At 41.9% G+C, this 19,483-nt stretch overlaps 2 protein-coding genes across 4 annotated transcripts; both read left to right on the top strand.

Moving 5' to 3' along the window:
• The first annotated feature begins 26 nt into the window (after nt 1–26).
• fkbp6 (FKBP prolyl isomerase 6) lies at nt 27–5,287 on the top strand. The gene is made up of 9 exons (XM_088402828.1): nt 27–235; nt 1,149–1,266; nt 1,506–1,595; nt 1,660–1,862; nt 3,013–3,132; nt 3,469–3,666; nt 4,304–4,413; nt 4,872–4,950; nt 5,037–5,287. Exons 1-8 carry the CDS (start codon nt 173–175, stop codon nt 4,942–4,944), a joined length of 975 nt encoding a protein of 324 aa, XP_088258954.1. The 5' UTR covers nt 27–172; the 3' UTR covers nt 4,945–4,950; nt 5,037–5,287.
• Nucleotides 5,288–5,449: 162 nt separating this feature from the next.
• On the top strand, nt 5,450–19,313 carry arhgap18 (Rho GTPase activating protein 18). 3 transcript variants are annotated; one of them, XM_088402825.1, is made up of 18 exons: nt 5,450–6,427; nt 12,608–12,761; nt 12,879–13,005; nt 13,384–13,466; nt 13,679–13,828; nt 14,902–14,965; nt 15,185–15,294; nt 15,395–15,466; nt 15,545–15,638; nt 15,917–16,008; nt 16,078–16,155; nt 16,220–16,379; nt 16,983–17,065; nt 17,333–17,539; nt 17,611–17,745; nt 18,338–18,462; nt 18,536–18,591; nt 18,679–19,313. In XM_088402825.1, the coding sequence occupies exons 1-18, from the start codon at nt 6,333–6,335 to the stop codon at nt 18,765–18,767; spliced, it is 1,974 nt and encodes a 657-aa protein (XP_088258951.1). In that variant the 5' UTR covers nt 5,450–6,332; the 3' UTR covers nt 18,768–19,313. The 3 variants fall into 3 exon arrangements, with proteins under 3 accessions (XP_088258951.1, XP_088258948.1, XP_088258949.1); XM_088402822.1 differs by lacking the exon at nt 5,450–6,427 and adding an exon at nt 7,619–8,189; XM_088402823.1 differs by lacking the exon at nt 5,450–6,427 and adding an exon at nt 7,622–8,189 and having other exon boundaries at nt 18,341–18,462.
• The last annotated feature ends 170 nt before the right edge of the window (nt 19,314–19,483 follow it).

Raw genomic sequence — 19,483 nt, forward strand, 5'->3', positions numbered from 1 at the left:
GCGCCTTGTAGTTAACTTGCTTCGGCGTTTCTGGGTAGGTCACGTGGTTTCTGTTGGTCAACACGTGCACAGAAGGCGTGTTAAAAAGTGGCAATAAGATTCAGAAAGCGTGTTAAAAAGTGGCAATAAGATTTGGGATTTAATTTTGGAGAGCGTTTTTAATATCAAAAAGATGTCGTTAAACGGAGTACGAAGGCCTTTGCAGTGCGTTGTTGCAGGTGAAGAGCAAAATCTGGTAAGTTGTCGCTATCTTGAGAAATGCTAACGAAGTTAAAAATTGTGACTTGCAATAATCTGACTAAACAGTTACTATATCGCCAACTTTTAAAAGTAATTTACGCGTATTCTTATATTCGCCGTGTCGCTCAGATTTTAAAATTGACGAATCCGTCGTTGAAATTGTAAAAACACAAATCTGTCCTTGGCTGGAATTTTACGTCTTGATTTGAATGAGTACGTTAGCTCAACTTTAAAGGCTATATAATAGTGAAAATACAAAATATATTAGTGTAGTAGATTTGGAGAAGTCCTAAAAATTGGATGGGCATGAAGCTTTTCAATCAAAATGAGCACTTAAGATATTATGTTTGTTATAATTGAGCAAAAAAGTGTGAAACCTCAAAGAAATGTTCAAGGAAAAATTTCGAATCGTTAATGTGTGAAGGTATGCGGTAATACATATAAAACAAACATTGCAATACGAATCAAACCAACTAATCCATCATTCATTAAATTTCATTAAACTGCGCAAATAATGTATAAAGCATATCACTCATTTTGCCACAGTAATCAGAAGTTTGAGGGCTGCAAGTGATTTGAAGAAATCTAAGATAAGAGCTAACAAAAAGCAAACGTTTGTCTGTAAAAAAAAATGTGAAGAAAACAACATAGAACTACTTGTAAACTGTGTACATTACAACCGTGATATCGATTGATGATCCTTTTTATTTTTTTTGTTTTACTCGTTTGTTTCCTTTTCTAATGTGTTCCTATGTTCAATAAATCAAATAGAATAAAAATGAATATAATCGGAGCAGGGCTACTACGGCGTATACCGCCTATGCGATGACAATCAAGGCATTCTATTTGTATTGTTTTTGTGTCTTGTTCTTGTCACGAATTGCTTGAAATGTCTTTTCTTCCTTAAGAGTCCTTTTGACCAACTCCAGCAGCAGATGGAAGACATTCTTGGGAATGGGGGGATCCTGAAAGAAGTCATCTTCCCCGGAGACGGCCCACCTGTGCCCCCAAATGCTTCGATCTTGAGTAATTTTCTTGAACCCTTGTGCGGTATCTTGCCTCATTTTCTTCCATATCATTCTGGCGGTATTTTAGCCAAGGGATGGTGCACTTCTGGTTGTGTGAGAAATAATGACATGTTGTCTCCATCTGTGAGAAATTTCAGCTCCCTTGTGTCCTCTTTCAACGCTTTCCCTTTGATGTGAAATGTCCATTCTGCAAAAAGTCGAATCCGCCTTTTGTTTAACGATTGCGTTTTCACGCAGTGCATTACTCGGGCTTCCTGGAATATTCGGCCGAGCCGTTTGAGAGCACGACGCACCGCAAGCATCCGCGGCTCATGAAGCTGGGCCGAGGTGAGGCGGTGACGAGCGAGAATGTTGCGGGCCGCTGGAGTGTCAACTGACTGGATTCCAACAGACGTGACGCTGACCGGGATGGAGCTGGGCCTGCTGACTATGCGCAAAGGCGAATTCTCCCGCTTCCTGCTGCTGCCGCGCTACGCCTACGGAGACATGGGCTGCCCGCCGCTCATCCCCGCCGCTGCCCGCGTTTTGTTCGAGATCCACGTCATCGACATCCTGGATTCGGGACAAGTGGACGAATTTGTCCAAATGACTGCGGTAGGGAGCAAAAAAAAAAAAAATCATATTTCACTCATACACATAAGTAGACTGTATGGTAGTGGCCACATACAGGTTTTTACTTAGATCCAATTTGTTGTACATAGCCTCGGCCACTTGGGGGCAGTATAATCCAACTTCTAAGCTGCACAACTTGGAACCAGTGTTTCGCTAATAATCGAAAAGATAATCAGTTTTGACAAGATTTGTTGGAAAAAAGCCCCTGTTGTAACTTCTGGGCAGTACTATTTATGTTCTTCTTCGGATAAATAATACTGGGCAATTGGGCTTGTTATATCGCCTGAAAAAATATCAAAAGGAAATTTGTTTGATGATGCAATTTTACAGGCCCGTTGATCAATTGACCGGCCAAAAATAATTAGCCAAATAGTCAATATTTTCCAATAATTTAAATGTTGTACCCTTATGCACTCTAACCACTTACAGCAGTTGTATACAACAACAAATTTGCCTTTATATATGACACATAAATCCATACCATAACCACGTATCCATAAATATATATCATGTTAGTAATTATTGAACTCATTAAACATGTCAAAACAAATCAAACCGTAGTTTTTACAAGCAAAGATGAGGTGAAAATCGCAAGAACGTTGTGCAAAGAATCAAACTGGATGTCACTAGTTTACACACAACTTAAAGTCTGACTTTGTTTAAAAAAATATTAAATACTTAATGTAAATGTGTTAGAAATGACGCCCATTCAATACAAGTAACACAATCACGCATGGCAAGAAATAATGGTTATGACTTTAATTCCACTATGCAATTCATTTTGGGAAACCCGTTTTTTTTTTCACAATGTATCTGTTATTGGCTGTTATCAGCCCTTGAGTAGTGAAAATACACAATTGACACCTATTAAAACGCATTGGGCAGAAAACCCAATTTTGTTCATTGTAATTTTGCAAAATCAATCGGTGAATAGTTGGTAATCAGCATTTTTTTTCCTGCCAAAAAATCTGCATCGGCCTTAAAAAAAAATCAGACGGGCCCTAGAATAATTATATGGTCTAATTTGTTATCTAATTCAGTAACTAATGCATCGATTTTATTTTTGAAGCATTTCTTGTTTTTCCGTATTGCGGATGTAGTTTACTTCTCACAAAGCTATTTCTATCTTTAGGAGGAACAGAACGAGTTCCCCTTTTCCAAACTGATGGAGGTGGTTAACACGCTTCGTGCTTTCGGTAACAGAAGCTTCAAGCAAAGTCGCTACCACAAAGCCAAAGAGTTCTACAAGCAGGTGAGGGAGGTTGTCGTGTGCCTTTGTGTTTGTGTGAAGCGTTGTGTTTGGCGCCCTCTCGTGGCACCTCTTGGTATTTTAAAGGTACAAAAATCGCATTTAGCGTCGGTCATTTTTTTCAGTTAACTATTAGCCACTGTCAGTTTTAACAACTAGAAATATTATTTATTTTATATATACTACATATTATTACTTATTTATGTGATCTACACATACATTCTCAAGTGGATAATTTGCAAATCATTGAACGTGATTGTATTATACGCCGATAAAGTTTTTTTTTTTTTTTAATGATAGTTGACTCAAACAAACAATCATGACTTTATGTGACACCAGGCGTTGGTGGTGCTTGGCAACCGGGAGTTCCGGAGCGACGGCGAACAGACGGAAATACAGGCGGCACTGCTGCCGCTTTATCTGAATCTGTCCTTCGCGGAACTGCGTCTGGAACGCCCGCACAAAGCGCTCAAATACGCCAACAAGGCTTTGGACATCAATGCTGCCAACACCAAGGCTCTTTACCGCTGCGCACAGGTCAGACAGAAAACTAATGACAATTATTGATATAATAGCAACATTTTGGTCAAAAATGCATTAATAAAGACTACTTTTTGCTCAAGGATTACAAAAACAAATTGGCAGCCACTAACCCAGGGAAAGGCTAATTTTGTGTTAAAAGTGTAAATATCAAATACTACATCAGGGCTGTCCAAACTAATCAGTAGTAGTCTTTTGCAGAGATCTCACTAAATAATGTTTATCAGTTTAAGTGAGATCTTTTTTTTTTTTCCCCAGGATTTCAATAAGACATTCAGAAGAATGCGCTCTCTGTCAAGCCACTGCATTATAGTAAAACAGTCAAATCTTGTGAGCAGGCCGACCAATGCTTCAAATTAAAATCTATCATAGCGAAGTAACGTGTAGCATAAACAGGCGTGGGATGCATTTTTTTTAAGCGTGGTCGCGACAACGGTCTTATTCTTAAAAATCTTTTGCACGCAAAAGAGTGAGCAGCTTCTGAACTCACATTCAATCGTCAAGTCAGGGTGCCGAAAAAAAAGAAATTAAGCCACGACTAACATTCTAGATTTTTTTTTTATAATTGACATTCTTTATTTTGACATTGACATTGAGTTTTTTGAAACAGCTGTGGTTAATTTGTTCCGGCCAGGCGTACGCAGAGCTGCAGGACTACGAGCGCGCTCACGACTGCCTGGTCAAGGCTCAGGCCCGGAAACCTTTTGACGGCGACGTCAACAACCTCCTCAAGACGGTCACCGTGTAAGCTTCCGTTTAACCCCTGGGCGTCTATCACCCAACTTGGGCTGACTTTCAAAGGGTCTTAACATCGTACCCCATTTGCAAGTTTCCGTCGGAAGGATTAATGTAAAAATCGGGGGAAATGCATGATAAAATGCATCAGGTTTTCAATATTTCCAAAATGTAAAACTTTTCAAATTTTGAATGGCAGTAAATAAGCCTGACATGGGCTAAATTTGACAGCAAAGGGTGTAACTCTCGACATTGCGTTTTCAAGCATTTAGAAGGGACGGCAGCGTGGCATATTGAAAGTCTTCATGTTTTAGCATCCTCCTCCTTTTTTTTTGTATTCTTTTCCTTTTATATCACACATCAAAAAGCCCGAGTTGGGCCAAAATTTTCCTCAGGGGTTAAAATAACGCTAAACAGAGTTGAAAAGTTTTGACATTCCCATCCTTTGTGAAAACTGGCCATTGCAGATGCTACAAAGCTGGCTTGGACAAACAGAAAGATTTCTACACCAAAATGTTCCCAGGATTTCAGAGCCCTTAGGAGACGGTAAGAAATCTCCTTTTTTCCTTTTTTTTTTTTTTTTACGTTCTAATTAACTTTAAGTTTAGTGAAAATGTGCACGTCTGTTGCAGATGATCAGAGTGAGTGAAGAGCCACTGTTCTTAGAATATGTATGTTGCTTTCCGTGAGATGTTCCTCTAATCATCCCGGGCAGTCAATATTGTTTTTTTTTTTTTTATTTGCCCCAATTTTGCTTTCTCCATTCGTTAGTTTGCAGTACACATTTCTGGACTATCTTGTTTGATATACTGTGTACATTCTTTTGTTGGTAGGAATGTAGTCTTGCAGATACACAAATAAATAATTGGAAATTGTTGTGAAATCTTGCTCGTGATTTAAAAAAAAAAGGAAACTATATAAACAAAAACTATTTTCTATTTCTATTTTATCTTCTATTTCTATTTTATCTTCTATTTTTCTTGTTTTGCTTATAAGTATGAGTAAATATTCCATATAAAGAATAACAGAAAGATAATACAAAAAGGAAATCTGAATTTAGGTTGTAATATCCCCATTCACCACTAGATGGTGGGCATGGCTTATTTGCACTTGATCCACTTGAGAGCCAGCCCATTAGTGTGTGTCCACTCTGTCTCAGCAAAACAGCAGTTATTTATATAATACCCAAACATGCGAGACATGTTTGGAAAGACTGGCTTTCAGGAGTATAAACCAGATTTTTGATTGCCCTAATTTGAGTAGATTGTTATACATTTGTTATATATGAATTGGAAGAACATAGTACCTCAATAATGCTAAAATTTGGAGTCTGGTTGATTTTTGTTTGCAAGGTGATCCTTAATGCCGGTGGTTGTGATGCTGGGGGTGTTTAAAAACAAACAAACAAAAAAGATTAAATCTATTAAAAATGAAATATATGAACTCGTTCACTTCCACCCCATTCAAATCGCAACTGTGACGTCTGTAGTCGTCAATGGCGCTGAATGAGTTCGGGGCACGTATTTTGACCGTATTTAAAACGGCAATTTTGAAAAACGTGGTGCTACTTTTGTATCGTTATCCAAGCTGTACATTATCGAATCAATATCTTGTTGTCGGACAGCTCTGCTCTTTCTTTTTGTTACCCGAGAAGACCGAACTTGCGTTGGACAGCTCGGCCATGATTCAGCGCACTTCCACACCACTTAGTGCGCTCCTAATGGCCGGGCAAAGATGGAAGAGAGTGAGGGAGTGGAAAGTTGAAAGGAAAGAGCGGAGGCGCGAGAGAAGGGATGACATGGGATCAGAAAAGGGGGAGGGGCAAGAAGCGGGACAATCTGATTGACCTCTCCGGCTAATCGACTTTGAATGCGCGTGCGTGTGTGTGTGTGTGTGTTTGTGTGTGTGTCGACATCATTACGGAGCGCATGGTGAGAAGGTCGTCTCCGAAAAGAGAGACGACAGGATATTGGATGCAAACGGACAACATGGTCCCCAGACTTGCTTTCTACCTTCACCTCAGGTAAGTTGTACTGACGCACGGATGCTCTTTAAGGCAGCCGTTTTGGATTTTATGTTTGTAACATTTACCTGGAAGCTTTTCATATTTAATAGTTTTATTTATGTCTATTGCAGACTTTTGGTGTCAAAGTCTTGTATTGTTGTGGTCATTTTCGTCTTTGGTTTGGATGTCGGCTCTTCAATTTGTTCTGGAGGGTCCAAAAACGTACAGGAGTGATTGCTTCACTTCTTACCTAATATGGATGTAAACACCACCTGGAATCTTTGTAAATTCATAAACCTTTGCGGATGTTCACTCTAGTTTCTATTAAGTTTAAGGTTTAGAAATAATTTTGCATGTAAATGTATAGTACTGGATACTTGCTACTGTGATAAAAGTCGTAAATTCATCCCTAAAGTCTTTTAAAATTGTATTGGTCAAAATGTGATTAACATCCAGTGTTATTGACGAAAAAGGACGTCATGGGGGGAAAACGACACTGATGGTCTGTCAATGTTTGAAAACAACTTCAAACAAATTCAAAACGCTTTCCAACTCGCAAAATGTGAAGTATCAGGTTTACCGTTAACCTATTTTTCCTACAGTTTTTGTCAAATCTTGAGGAATCCGAGTTTAAATAAATGCGTCATCATTTACCACTTGATTCTTTCAAAAGCGATCATTGGACAAAATGCTTTTGATGCGGAAGTAAACACAGGATTAACGCGTGACGTGAAAATGTCCAGGCAGGTAAAGTTGACGAAAATAATTGTTTGTGTGAATTTGAATCAAAACAAACGTAATGCAAAATAAACTCTACAACTAGTAAAATACTAAAAGTTAGTTGTATCGTTAGCTCCCTTTGCTTCTGTTTTTGTTGTCAAATCTTAAATCCGAGTTGACAACGCGCCATTATAACCACGTGACTGATTTCAAAGCACTTATTGGGCAAGATGTGGCTGCTGCGGAAGTAAACAAGCTAAAACGCGTGACGATAAAACATTACTGCCAGACAGTTAAAGTTGACGAAAATTATTGTTGACAATTAACGAACAAAACTTTACAATTAGTAAAATGCGAACATTTAGTTGTATCGTTAGCTCATTTTCCCTCTGTTTTTGTCAAATCTTGAGACATCGAAGTGACGTAATGCGCCATTATAAACCACGTGATTTATTCCGAAGCGCTCATTGGACAAACTGCGTTTTTTGCGGAAGTAAACAAGATTAACGCGTGACGGGAAAACATTACTGACAGGCAGTTGAAGTTAACAATCCATCTTTTGATTGCGTAGCAATGCGGCACATAGTATGTTTTGATGACGTAAATGTCGCGAAGAGTCGCGCCGCCGCCCCTTTCGATTTATGTCCTGCAGGGGTCGCCGTGACTTTTCAAACGTTGGCCTTTAAGCTTCCAGCCAATCGCGCCGCGCTGTTTTGCTGCGATCCAGCCCCTGCGCTCAATACAGTCCGGCCCACGTCCAGTTGACACATTTTCATTCTAGTGCAAGAAGAAGGCGAGAAGGGAAAAGTTAGAGTTCACGATGCTTCGGTAGCGTTGCGCAGCCGACAGCGTACACTCGCCATGGAGGACCGCGCGGACGTGGAATTGTTCCTAAAATAGATCCGACAAAGCTGCAGCAGCGGGTGGGAAACATGAGTCGGCAACAGGAGTCCCAGGGAGTGGTCTTGACGGGTTACCACAGCAACGCGGAACTCTTGCGCCAACCTGGACCGTCTATCGCGTGTCCTACGAGTCAGGAGCACGACCCGCAGGCCAACAGGTGGGATTTGCACTCACTTAACTTCTTGTGGAACATCATTAGTGAGTCATCCGGCTAAAACTTGACTGCGGCAACTTGTTCAAACTTGCAAGACAGCAGATGTCCTGTCCCCGCCCACTGCCACGGGCTATGCATTTCCTTTCAACTATCTTAATCAGCAATTTTAGGTTACTAGTAAGATCGCATGGCTCTAATAAAATCTCCTTCGCGCTCCTTTGTATATTACAAAATCTCCTTCAGGGTCGTGGAATGCAACAACGCAGGTCATATTTTGATTATAAAAAGCACTGGAGCACAGTCAGATGTTCTGAGTTTTAATCTCGGCTCACGAGTCAGTTCATCCCAGTTAAAAAAAAATGAATGGATGTAATTTCTCAATTGTGCATGAAATAATGGCCAACTGCCTTCTCATGAGTTTGTGCAGGTGTACCTAATGAAGAGGCTCTCCAATTATCTCAAGCAGGCGGGTCCAAGGTCAATTGTAAAGCTGTTGAATGAATAACAATCCTTTGACAGATGCATGACATATAGCCACTCAGAAAACACGTTGAAAGTGAAAATATATCTTGAAAAACCTCAGGTCAGTGAGCAGCTGTCATCAATACACACAATAAAATCTGAACACTGCATCTTGATTAACATTGCAATTGTGAAATATGAATTCAGCTTAAAAATCCACCTCTCCCATTTTGCCTGTTGCTATCAACTGAAATTACGGCTCAGCTAGTGACGTAACTCAAGAGTTGTGATTGTTTATAACCTGAGCAACTGTGATGTCATTTGAAGGCAATCTGACATGGCAAAATGGCCACCCTCTAGAAAAGAAAAAAAACAACCTAGCAGATATTGTTGCTTAAATTATAGTCTGCAATTTTATCATTAATCAGAATTAAATGTTTAGACTAGTAGGGTTCACATAGAATGGATAAGCTTGTTCTCTCTCACAGTTTTCTACATTAGAGGGCAAGAGTGCTTGCTTGAAGATTTTCTTCCACTCCCAGTTGAAGTTTTCAGGAAAAGGGACACATAAATCACACAAAAAAATAGGTATTATTCTCTTAAATACAGAAATTTTCTATTAAACCACTCGTTTTGTCTGGTAAAAATATGCTATCTTAAAGCTAACATAAAATGCGATGGATACTAAAACAGAAATGAGATGTTTTCATTCTAATAAATCTTCCAACAATCACACTAGAAACAAATGGAGCAGCAACACACACTCATTCCCCCCCAAAAATGCTATAGCGTGGGTTGACGCTAATGATGACTAGCGACAGAGCAGGGAAGGACCCCATAAACTGGGAGCTTCCTGTTCCTCCATGTGTCCATTCATTCATGAATGCGCGCATGTGTTCTGCTTTTTCTTTGTTGTCACAGCTCATTGTTTGCGGCACATGACCCCGCTCACAATAATGAGAATCACGCATACGAAGTGTCCCCATTAGCATAAAGCCGTCAATTTGTCACACAGGAACTAAGATGATACAGAACTTTTATTTTTAAACACTTTGTAGACACGCGTTTGATTCGGACCTTGTTTTGAGTGTGTTTGTGTGTGTGTGTGTGTGTGTGTGTGTGTGTGTGTGTGCGTCCAACTCTATTACATGAAACTCAGAGCGAAAGTCCAAATGGTGACAAATAGCCACACCTGCTTTTTAGTGCATGTTGACACACTCCAGTTGTAGGTGGCCATTACTTTGTTTTACCAGCGATACGATGACGAACATTTGATGACATTAGAACACAAATTTCCTTCCTCTTAATTTGAAATGAAATGTGCCCTAATGAACGTCATTTGTGAAAAGACCAAATAAAGCCACATAGCTAGCTAGCGCCAGTATTGCACATGTATGTGTGCGCATGTGTTCCAGATGGCTTCTCCCACTAACTAGCGAAAAAACACCGCATCACATTACAGCCTGCCATTGTCTTGCCTCCCACAGCAGTGTGTGTGCGTGTGTGTACGCAATGTTTGTGTGCGCATGCCCTGTTTTTGTGGTCATTGTTTCCTCTTGAAATGACAAGAAGTCGAGATTCATCTTTTAGGAATTATTTTGAAATGCACTAAGCAAGAAAAAAAATGTTGAATTTCAAAAAGAGAATTTAGCAGCTAATTATGAACATTTTGACTGACCAGAGTTTTGTTTCCCAGTTTAATGATCAAACCAGAGCTGCCCAAACCTTTTCTCGTGTATTGACGTCAATGGCACTCTTTGATTGGGTTCCTGTTGACGTCCCTACACGTCATTGGCACTCAGTGTTGTTAGGGATGGGTAATATCAGCTCCATATATATCGCCATATATAAGTCATTTTGAACAATTACAATCTCAAATCAATTTGAATCAAAAGTAATAAACCTTACCAACATTTATTTGATAGGTTTGATTAAGTCAATAATAAATCATGTTCAATATAATAGACAAAAATCATGTATTGTGATTGTTAATCATTTGAAATGTAAACTTAACATTCATAGCTTGTGCAAAAAAAAAATCCAATTTATAGCTTATGTGTAATTTACTTAACTCATTCAGTCCCAAATACATATTTTTACATTGTTTTAAAGAGACCAGACAGTTTTAGACACTAAGTTAGCCAAACACTTGAAAAAAAATACAACTCTCCATAAAGACCCAGGCTAAAGTTATCATCTTTTCCTGTTTACGCTTTGTTGCCATCTTGGATTCTTTTTTTTTTTTTTTTTTTTTTAAACCTTAAAAAAAGATACTGTAGACTCTTGTGCGTGTCTTACAGAAAATAAACCAAAAAACAGAGGCAGTCTGTCTTTCAAGAGATGGCAGCTGGCACCTGTTGCTATAAATGGGAACACACACACAATTTGTTAGGACTAAATTCTCATTGGGTCACATGAGCCGGTGCCGGCATCCCTAATATTGTGACTCTCAGCCTGCACTGGGGCCGCGGCGTGCACTCGAGTAACCCTCGAGCCCGGGTGCTTTGTGCGCGCGTCGTGCCTCACTTCCTGCTTGCACCTCACAAGCGCCATCAGCTGATAAAAGGTGCGACCATCAGGACACATTTCAAAAATAGTGCATTGTAAATAACAAGGGTGCAATGTCCCCCCTGGGAAAAGCCGCCCTATTGTCTTTGACCATCACGTCATTCGCAACAAGTGACTAGTGTTGCGTCAATGTGCCATAAAACAACCGTCTTCTTTTTAATGGACAATAAACAACAATGTGTAGCTATATATTAGGGCTAAGTTTAGGGTCGAATATAAAAATGTTGGAGTTCACATGAAAAGGTCTATGATATATAAAACGAATGTCCACTAGAGTGGACACAATTGAACAATCTGCTTCTCAGGAGGATATTAGGCGTTTGACGGAGGATTTTTATTCACTTCCCCGTGGCACTCGTGTTTACGTGTTTTTGTAAGTGCGCTAATGCGGGATTTATGGCCCCGTCAAACATTTATTAGTGTATTTTTGCGGGGGCTTTTGATGAAGTTCAATGATTAACTCTCCGTGTTTGCTCATGTTTGTGGCGCTGGCCAGGTGGAAGCACTTCCATGCTGGACAAATCTCACATGAAGCATTTTTGTCATTCCTCGCGGACGAGCGCGCCGTTTGTTGCGTCAAAGGGGTCACGCTGCGTGTTAGCGTTCAATTATGAAGCGCATAGGCGCTAATAAAAGCGTCGGAGAAACGGCGGCTATAGGAAAGATCCGTTAATGGCTGAAGAAGAGTCGAGACGTGCGCGATGACAGGGGGGCCAAACCGTTGCTTTGCTTTCAATTGTAGGTACAAATTGAACAACAATCTTCAGGAGAAAAATGTGTTTCTAATGTTCTATAGCTAAGCTAAGCTTCGTCATCATATTTACCTTTCTTTTTTTTGTAAAATGTCATCATTTTTAACTCATACAATGCCCAATTTTTGGTGCTGCGGCTTATATTTGGCTGTGGCTTATAGTCTGAAAAAAAAAACCCAGTAGGTTTAAGGAAACAAGGTGACGCTATTGATTTTTCTGTAAAATTAGTATTACTCAAGTATTAGTATTACTTGCATGCAACTGTTGTAAGGGTTAATTTAGATGAAGGTCAAAAGTGAAAATAATCTGCAAATATCAGCCATTAATTGACCGCCCGATCAATCATTCTGGTCTTAATATTCTTCTTCTTATTAATCACTAGTGTAAATTGTAGCTGGGGGATGTTGTGTCAAGCGTGTTTAGAGTCTAAATCTGAAAAACATTTAGAGATGATCTTTGTCTCAGTTGTGACCGCAAGACACATTGACGGTTGCAATCGTTTTATTAGTGGTGAGGCCCCCGTCGTAACTGCTTTTAAACAAGGTACAAAGTTTAAGGTAGTTCCAAAAGAGGTCCAAAAAAAACTTTGGGTCCAGAGGTCACAAATGACGGTTTGACCTCCTTCATGGTGTCTTGCAGCCGAAGGACGGGCCATTACAGCGTCCAGCAGAATCACAGCTCGCTTCCCGGGGACGACGACAATGCGGCCGCGCCCCCCGTTTGCACCAATCCTGGCACCAGTCCCAAAAGCCGGCTGCGACCGCGGCCGCCATGTCAACGCTGCAACTCGCAGGTATTCTCCTTTTTTGGAACCAAAGCTCACTGATTCTCCTCAAATTTTCTTTTTTATTTATATAAAGAAGTTGATAAGTAAGCGAAAAAATGGCTGAAGTTTGGAACGTTTGCGCAGGACTCCCTGGATGAGCTGGAGATGGCCGACTACTGGAAGGAGGTGGAGAACATCAGTTGCTCCACGGACAAGGCGGCAGGCGAGGGCGCAAATGACGAGGAGGAGCAGCAGCAGAAAGCGCCCGACGGTGCGACGCGACGCGACGCGACGCATGCTCGTCCGACCGCAATCTTTTATTCCGCCGCGTTTACGAGGGTCGTTGCTCCCGAAAGCAAACACGCTCTTCCCAATTTGTCCCAACTTCCTCTTACTGCCTCCGCGGGGTCATGTGAAATTTCGTCAAGTAAGCGCGGGCAGCTTCGCGGTGGAATTTGGCTCAAAATACGTTTTTTACTGCGCTGGAAAGTGAATGAATTGATGAAGATTTTTTAAAATTCGAATAATCCACCCAGAAGACGGATTCGAGTCGAGTGCTTGTATAGCCTGAATCACTAATTATCATCTAATTATATGCATTAAAATTTTTAGTCGGTAACGGGTATTTTCTTACTGTATGTTTTTCCAGAGGGAGAGCAGGAAGAGGCGTGGCTGATGGAGGCGGGACTGGCGCGGCTATTTGACAGTTCGCTGGCAGCCGACCAGGACCAGGTGTCAATCAATCAATCATAATCCCAACACAAGTATACCGATGCATCCTAATAAATGTCATAGTTTTCTCTTGTGTAGTATAAGCCCGGTGGTTCGCCGGGCATTTCCCGCCTCCTCGCCATGCTAAACTTTTTTTTTTTTTTTTTGCACTGCACCTGTATATCACAAACATCATATCATTTACCAAGCTCTCAATCTGTGTCGCTGGACAGGAAGAGGACAACGCCGCCTTCTTGTCCACCCTGACCCGAGCGCAAGCGGCGGCGGTGGAGCGCCGCTTGACCTCGCTCCAGCAGACGCTGCGGCGCCGCAACCGGCAGCACCTGCCCAACGTCCGGGATATATTTCGACTGCCTGAAAAGGTCTCGACGCACTCAGAAGCACTAACGTTGTGTTGGATCGCGTTAGCATTATTAATATCTATTTCCAAGCAACCAAATTGGGGCTTGGACTTGATCCTTGTGGCACACCCATGGGAAGGTGTGTTAAAGGGATAGTCCACTTATTTAACAAAATCATTTTGTCTGCAATTCATTTGACAAGTCAACTTGACAACTTGACAACTTTGACAACTATAATTTGACTTGTTTCGCACACGTTTTTATTACATTTAAAAATACATTTTTTGCTATTTCTTTTGGCTGAAAATGACATCGTCGGTGCTCAAGGCTTTGTTAACAACCAATCACAGCTCATCCCTTGACAATGTGACATTCACAAGCTGAGCTGCGATTGGTCGTTACCCAGCCTTCAGCACACGTCATATTCAGTCAGCAGCAAGTGGCAAAATGTGTTTTTGAAAGTATTAATTGGGCATGAAAAATAATGATCAAATTAATTGCAGAATCTGGCCTTTAAGTTCAGCAAGCTAGTTTTTTTTTTTTTTTATCTGTACGGTGACATTGCATGCCAAGAAAGACATTTTTTTTTTTAATTATTGTTATTATACAGCAACAATTTTGCTGCGTTCTCACTTTGGAAAACTTCTAACATTTTACTAGTTTGCTAGTCATCCCTCCACATTTGGCCTTTTGAGTTTAGCATGTTTTTTTTTTTTATCCTGACAGTGAATTTTTGTTATTATTATTATTGTTAATACACAGTCACAGTTTTGCCGGGTTCTCACTTTGTGATACTTTTTCTATTTTTTTTTTGGTAGTCATCCCTCCACGAGTCGCGTTTTGAATTCAGCACGTTTTTTATTTTTTCTTGTCCAACATACCCGCCTCTTGCCCGCAACGCTCACGATTACAAGCACTACAAAAAATGTTCGAATGAGTGTTTACCATTTGCGATTTACCGCCGAGTGCTCCCAGTGAAATGTTTATAAGAGCGTCTGTTTTGCGCACTCATTAACAGGAAGGTTAATATACAAACATAGCAAGTGGACTGTGGCGATCATTTTAAGCAGATTCCTCATTTTGTCACGCCACAGGACAACGAGCCATGTGAGGTCCAAAAGGGAAGTGAAAACGCCGCCAGCGACGCCAGCTCAGCCGGTAACGCACTAATGCATCGGCGTCATTACTCAGCCGCACAGTAAAATGTTCCACGCGGGCATTGACGCCACTCGGTCTTTTAATGCACTCGCTTTTATCCGAGGGGAAAATTCTGAAATGTTTGTGAGCTACTCAAAGTTGTTAGTAAAACATTTCAGTCGGACGGGCACTTTACGGCGCCGCTTATGTGGCGGCGTTCCCAAAATGTCCTCCCGACAGAACCGGAGATGGTCATGAACATGGACGTGGCCTTCTCAGAGCAGGCGCTCAGCGACCAGACTCGCTTCGCTGCCCAAGCCGGCCCCAATTCGCCGGATGATAAGTTGCCGGTGAGACCAGCGCACGTTCATTAGATCTTGGGCCTTGAGTGTGACACTGATACTGCAACGAATAAAATGCATATTTAAAACCATTGCAATTCTTTACCAGAACTTCAAACTACTCAAAGATAAAACAGGCCGGACCAGAGTGGGACACCTGTCCCCGCTGGACATGAAAAAGGTAGGACCGCCTCCAACTCACAAAATGAAGCGCGCTCAATCCGCGTCGAGCCCGTCTGGTTGCATCTGGTTCCATCAGGTACGAAGGCTGGCTCTGGTAGAGATGACGGCGCTTTTTGACACGGCCGGCATCGACCTGAAACCGTACAAGGCCGTCAAAGTCAAGACGAAAGGTACGCGCGCTCCAAATTGGATTTTGCCCGTAAATAGTAGCAACTAGCTGCTTTAAAAATACTACAATATTGGAATTGCTTTTTGTGTTATTTGCTTGGCCAGAGTCTGACGATTGATTACTTAAGTGCTTGAGTAACCGAAGGTAATCAATTACATTGGCACTGAATTGCATAGCGTAATTGATTACTTTAGTACTTAATAAGTACTAAAAAAAATGTCTTCAATAGTTGGATAGTCTGCGCGTTTATTTTTTGACGTCTGCTTGGGTTTGCTGTAGAAAGCGGTTTGTTTGGGGTCCCCCTGGTCACATTACTGGAGCAGGACCAGCGGAGGGCAGCCGGGACCAAAGTGCCTTTCATCCTACAGAGGGTGAGCCCGCCCACCTCCCGCATTCCAAATCGCTCAATGTGACGTTGGAACCTGTCCTCTTCTCCGTAGCTCATCGGTCATATCGAGGAGGTGGGCTTGGACACGGAGGGCCTCCTCAGGATCCCGGGCGGCGCCAAAAGAATCAAGGTAGACGACCGCTTGACGGCACGCCAACGTAGGGATGTGTCCTCACCAATTACCCCGCGCCCAGTCCCTGTGCCAGGAGCTGGAGTCCTGCTTCTACGAAGGCACGTTTCCGTGGCAACAGCTCAGTCAGCACGACGCGGCCGCCCTCCTCAAGTTGTTCATCAGGGAGCTGCCGCACCCCCTGCTGACCGTCGAGTACCTCAACGCATTCATCGCCGTAGATGGTATGGCGCGCCAAATATTTGCCACTTTGATAGCGCCATCAAATTCTGGCTGCCGGCTAGCGGTTAGCGCCAAGCTAGCTTGCTACAGCTGTCACAGGCCTCTGTTTGTACGCTCCCAAGACCTCAAGTCACTTGCTCCTTTGCGGGAAAAATTTCCATCAGAAAGAGAGAGAGAGCAATACATGCGTTGTTTCATGTTCCAATTAGTTTACTCTCAATTTGACAAGAAAAACGTTCTGAAGATTATAATGTCCCTAGATTGAGTCAAACACCAGTGGTTCGAAACCTTTTTTGCACCCCTGTGATTTTTTTTTTCCCCTAGTCAAATCGCTAGTAACTACTGCAAAATATTTTTGGATTTAATTTTTTTTTTTTTTTAAAGATTTCAAACTGTGCCGATTTAATAAAGAATTTAAGTACATTTGTTGATGCATATCCAGGTCAGGGGCGTAATCTTTTCTGTAGGGTGGCCAGGGACATACACACACACACAATACTGTACAAATTTTCCCTCAGTTTTGGGGTATTCCCTGGCCCCATTTTAGGAATTGCTGCTTTAGTCCATATCACACTCCCATCTACTAAACGTGTTTTCGTTTTCAGATCTGCCCAAAAAGAAGCAGCAGCTGCAAGCTTTGAACTTGCTGGTCCTCTTGCTCCCCGAAGCCAATCAAGATAGTCTGAAGGTAAGACGATGAAAGAAGACAGACGAGGCATTTTTTTTTCCACTATACAAAAGGATTAAAAAAAAATTACAGCACGAATCATGTTTCTAGGACAGTTGTTACCATAATAACTGATGCAGAGCATAAAGGGAAGCCAGTGTTTTCCGCCTTAAAAAGTCTCACCACCACCAGGTGGGGGCACGATGTAATGCCAGTGGACGCTCACCCTAACCCTAACCCTAACCAGCACAATGTTTGATAACTTTTTGTCCGTCCCCTCCCCACCAGGCCCTGGTAGAGTTCTTCCAGCGGGTGACGGAGCACCAGGCCAAGAACAAAATGAGCCTGAACAACGTCTCGGTCGTCATGGCGCCCAACATCTTCATGTTCAAGGGCTGTCACTCCAAGATCAGCGCGCAGCAGGAAATGTCCATGGCGACCAGCACCGCCAACGTCGTGCGGCTGCTCATTCGATACCAGAACCTCCTGTGGGATGTAAGACTCCCGTTCACCTTCAGCGTGTTGGCCACCAATGCCATATTTATTTGTGGGGGCGTGTGTTTTAGATCCCCAAGTTCATCTTGACGCAGGTGCGACAGCAAAACATGGAGAGCCAGCGCAAGCAGAACAAAGAACCGGCCATGCGAAAGCTGCTGAAGAAGATCACCGCGGACAAACTGCCCGACAGAACCGGTCCTGAGGTAGCTTACTGCACAAAATGATCTCATGAGAGTACGAAACTCAGCAGAAACAAAAAACACGACAAAAGTCATTTGTCTATTGACCGAGTTGGTATGCATACGCGTGTCTTTTTTTTTCCTTTTAACCCAATATTTTTCTGCGATAACACATTCTCCTGGATGCAAGCGTACATTGCAAAATGTGCGCACTCACCTTGTTTTCCTACATTGTCTAGTTTGTCCTTGACCCGATTGGTCACATTCTTGGGCAGCGGGAGCTATCAAATTGTCACATTTAATCACTACAATGTCCACGAGTGTCATCTATCCATTCATAGAAAAAAAAAAGTAGTTGACGAGAATTCTTGTCGCTGGCACAACAAGTATTTTACGTGATGAGAATCCTTGTCCGTGGCAGGGAAAGAGTTAATTGCCTAAAGTAATCAATGAAATTAGTAGTTAGTGTTTTCTGGACAATAAGATGCACCATCAAAAATGCAACAGAAAATACATATTTTCAAAACACTCATATTGTTAGAATACTGCACCAACACAACATCAGTCTGTTAAAAGGTCAAAGCCTTCCTGGTTTTTTCTTGTCGTGTTCACCAAGCAGGAGAGCTTGCAGGGATTCATCCGCGTCCAGGCTCCACAGTTCAGCAAAGTGTCCATGGCCCTCCAGCTCACGGACGACCTGCAGGCGGCCGACGTGCTCGCGCGCTTTCTCAGCCAGGAAAGGTCTCGGTTCCACTCGGCGCGCAAAACCAAATCCGCTGACTCTATCTCACTTTCTTTCTTTGCGTACGCACAGTTGTGCGGCAGTGAGACGGGAGGACTTGTGTCTCTATGAGATCGGCGGAAACATCAGTGAGTGGGACTGGACAAGATTCGCATCCATCCGTTCACCCCGTTTCTTACCTCCCCTCTTTTTTTTTCTGTCTTGTCCCTCTCCAGAGGAGAGGTGTCTGGATGGCGAAACCTTCATGAAAGACCTCTTCCAGCTCAACCCCACAGCCGAGTGGGTCATCAAAACGGCGCAGTGACGGACTCCGCTCCACCCGACATTTCAAAATCCCACTCCAAAGCCTTAAAACCACTTGAAGTGTTCATTTATTTGATTAAAAATAAAAGGACCATTTGCGAATATCTTGTGAAATATTAATATTTAAGCCTCTTCATGACCACTTGTGCTTTTTTTTTTTTTTTTTTACCTGGATGGTACTTGGATTGTTTGATGCTATGACCTGCATGACCTCATCAGCAGTGAGCTTTGATCACAGCCCCAAAAAAGATGATCGACTCCACGATATTGTAATTGTGCTTCCTGTGTTTTTCTTGCTCGTTCAGCTGCCGCCTTCAGACTGCATAATAAGTGTCTGGTGCAGTGCGTTTTTTCTGTTTACCGATATGTTTGTGAACAGTTTTAACTGCCTCTTTTTCAAAGCTGTGGCAATGGGGGAACTAAGCCTTATATTTTTGTTTGTTTACTGTGATTATAAAAAAGTGACAAAATTATGATCGATCTTTTTCTTATACCTGTCTTTCATATGACCACTACTACTGCATGTAAATAAATACATGGTTATTAAGTGCTCTTGTGTGCATCTTCTGTCGTGGTGGTTTCAGAAATTTTGAGAGCTTTCTGCCTTCATCTTTACCTTATGATTTTTGTTTGCTTCCCTTCAACACTCCAATTTTCAAACTTTAGAAATTCAATTCGTCTGGTGAAAAAAATGTAAACGCCTTCAACTTTTGGCCT

Source organism: Hippichthys cyanospilos, chromosome 20, assembly GCF_059441005.1.
Source record: "Hippichthys cyanospilos isolate Australia breed blue-spotted pipefish chromosome 20, RoL_Hcya_1.0, whole genome shotgun sequence".
Lineage (NCBI taxonomy): Eukaryota > Metazoa > Chordata > Actinopteri > Syngnathiformes > Syngnathidae > Hippichthys > Hippichthys cyanospilos.

What these genes read in the sequence shown, in the direction of transcription:
- arhgap18 (XM_088402822.1), top strand. Translation starts at nt 8,062, where the DNA reads ATGAGTCGGCAACAGGAGTCCCAGGGAGTGGTCTTGACGGGTTACCAC. An exon ending in GTCAACGCTGCAACTCGCAG is followed by an intron (nt 12,762 to 12,878) that starts GTATTCTCCTTT and finishes ACGTTTGCGCAG; the next exon opens with GACTCCCTGGATGAGCTGGA. An exon ending in TGCCTTTCATCCTACAGAGG is followed by an intron (nt 16,009 to 16,077) that starts GTGAGCCCGCCC and finishes TCTTCTCCGTAG; the next exon opens with CTCATCGGTCATATCGAGGA.
- fkbp6 (XM_088402828.1), top strand. Translation starts at nt 173, where the DNA reads ATGTCGTTAAACGGAGTACGAAGGCCTTTGCAGTGCGTTGTTGCAGGT. An exon ending in CCCAAATGCTTCGATCTTGA is followed by an intron (nt 1,267 to 1,505) that starts GTAATTTTCTTG and finishes GTTTTCACGCAG; the next exon opens with TGCATTACTCGGGCTTCCTG. An exon ending in CTCTTTACCGCTGCGCACAG is followed by an intron (nt 3,667 to 4,303) that starts GTCAGACAGAAA and finishes TGTTCCGGCCAG; the next exon opens with GCGTACGCAGAGCTGCAGGA.